The sequence below is a fragment of the Sinocyclocheilus rhinocerous genome, unplaced genomic scaffold, assembly GCF_001515625.1.
Source record: "Sinocyclocheilus rhinocerous isolate Xijiao unplaced genomic scaffold, SAMN03320098_v1.1 scaffold1350, whole genome shotgun sequence".
NCBI lineage: Eukaryota > Metazoa > Chordata > Actinopteri > Cypriniformes > Cyprinidae > Sinocyclocheilus > Sinocyclocheilus rhinocerous.
The window spans coordinates 8,332-10,217 of NW_015652333.1; the positions used below are offsets into that span (position 1 = coordinate 8,332).

At 38.2% G+C, this 1,886-nt stretch overlaps 1 protein-coding gene across 1 annotated transcript in view; it reads right to left on the bottom strand.

The window, feature by feature from the left end:
- The window catches only part of LOC107714823 (protein PRRC2B-like), a gene marked incomplete at its 3' end in the record, with an annotated part of 8,174 nt that extends 6,783 nt beyond the window's left edge, over positions 1-1,391 (bottom strand). Inside the window, exons 1-2 of the mRNA XM_016520785.1 lie at positions 1,379-1,391; positions 1,237-1,291 (exon numbers count right to left, since the gene is read on the bottom strand). Of these exons, the coding sequence (XP_016376271.1) occupies positions 1,237-1,291; positions 1,379-1,391 (68 nt within the window). The remainder of the gene's footprint in view (positions 1-1,236; positions 1,292-1,378) is intronic.
- Positions 1,392-1,886: the final 495 nt, after the last annotated feature.

Here is a 1,886-nt window from a genome sequence, read left to right on the forward strand (position 1 = left end):
TATAAGTCAAGTATACTTAAATGTCATTTTAAGTATATTTCTGAGAAGTACATAAAGCCCATTTCTGAGAAGTACATAAAAAGTAGACTAAAAGTATACTTTCCTATTTTTAGTTTAAAAGAAGTATACTAATAGCACACTTGAATAAAATTCTTTTTTGTAAGGGCAGACAAAGGTGGGTTTGGCGCATGGCAATAGCTGTCGAAGATTTTGACTGATTGATATTATTAGTGAATTTCAGTCATGCAGCACGATTTATCAGCTCCGCTAGCATCCTGCTGACAGGACCTCTTCCTCTCCAGAAACACAGCATTAGCGGTGGATCTGCACCTCCATCTGACTCACCCTGTCTCTCCCTCCTGCAAGGGCCTCATGTGAGGTGAACAGACTGAATGAATGCTGCTGCCAGATTACTTCTGCTCCATTCCCAGATCCAAGCCATAATGTTTGCCGTCTGAAAGGTATTTCATTATTCATTATGAACAGCCAATTACAGATGTAAATGCACAAATGAGACTGATGAGCATTGGACTGCATTACGTTTGACGCTTAAATTTGACATTTCATGCCGGGGCTTAATTATATAAGAATCTGAGGCAATCCTTTCACCACAGAGGAACCCCACTAAGCGCCCAATACCCCGTTGATTGAAATTATAATTGTCTGTTTGCAGAAAGAGCCCAGGTGCAGTGACATTCTGCTGGTTTACCATGAGCATCACAATTGCCCAATCAAGGCAGTGTTCCAGCTGACAGACCTGGTGAGGAAATTATTAACACTTGAGCAACAGATGGCTTTGGCCTCCACACAATCTGAGTGGCCATCATGGATGCTCCATTTGGGAGGGTTTTGGAGAAATTCGCTCTGTGCCGCCAGCGCTGGTTTTCTAACACAGACTGTGGTTACAGTTTCATCAACGAGGGGTACAGTAATTTGATAACACATCTAATTGATGCTGTTGAAGATATGGTGGAATAAAGCGACTCTTCATCAGTAATATACTAAGTTATAAAGTGTTGCTGTTCAGTTGTATTCCACAGTGTAAAGTGAACATATATTATGTATTTTCCCTGAAACTACTGGAAAATGTTTGCAAGAGATGAAAGGGCCTGGCAGACTCGTTTTACTCTCGTAATCTGATATACTGTATTTCTGAGTGACACAGGATACTCAACCAGAAAAAATAGAGCGGACCTGTCTGCTATTAATTGAATCATGAAAAGTGGGCTTACTTACCAGAATGGAACCAGGTGGTTGGAGCGGATGGTTTGAAAAGGATTGGTGATGTCAGCTAAAAGATCATAATTTCAGAGGTGAAGTAAGTTACATTTTTATGGAAGATTATGAAGACAAGCAGTTTTTCTTTAGAAGAACTTACACTGATGAATCATGCTCAGTAAGACCTGGAATGTGTATTAGAAAAGTAAACAGGGTCAATTTCACATTGTGTTCCAGTATTGCTGTTTATCTATGGACACTACAGGAAGTGCAGTACTGGGGACTTTTAATTTGGTGCATCTGAAAGAAGTAAACACAGGTAGACAATTTGGATGAATGGAGAAAGGCTGTTTATGGAAAAAACAAAACAAAATACATGTAGGCCAGCATTTATTAAACTATTTAAATAGACAAAATGGGGAAGGAACTTTACCTTTCATCCGGGATTTACAACTAGATGGTCGCAGATCCAGGGTTTACAACAGATTATGGTCTCAGATTCATTTCTGGAAACAAAATGGTGGATTCAAAGACAAAGGAACAAACGTTTAGGTGAGATTGATCATTGTCTTCTTTTAATGCAAAATTGTATGTATATTAATATACATATACAGTATATTTTTTAATAAAAAATTGTTATTACTTTTGAACTTTTGAAGAATTAGAAT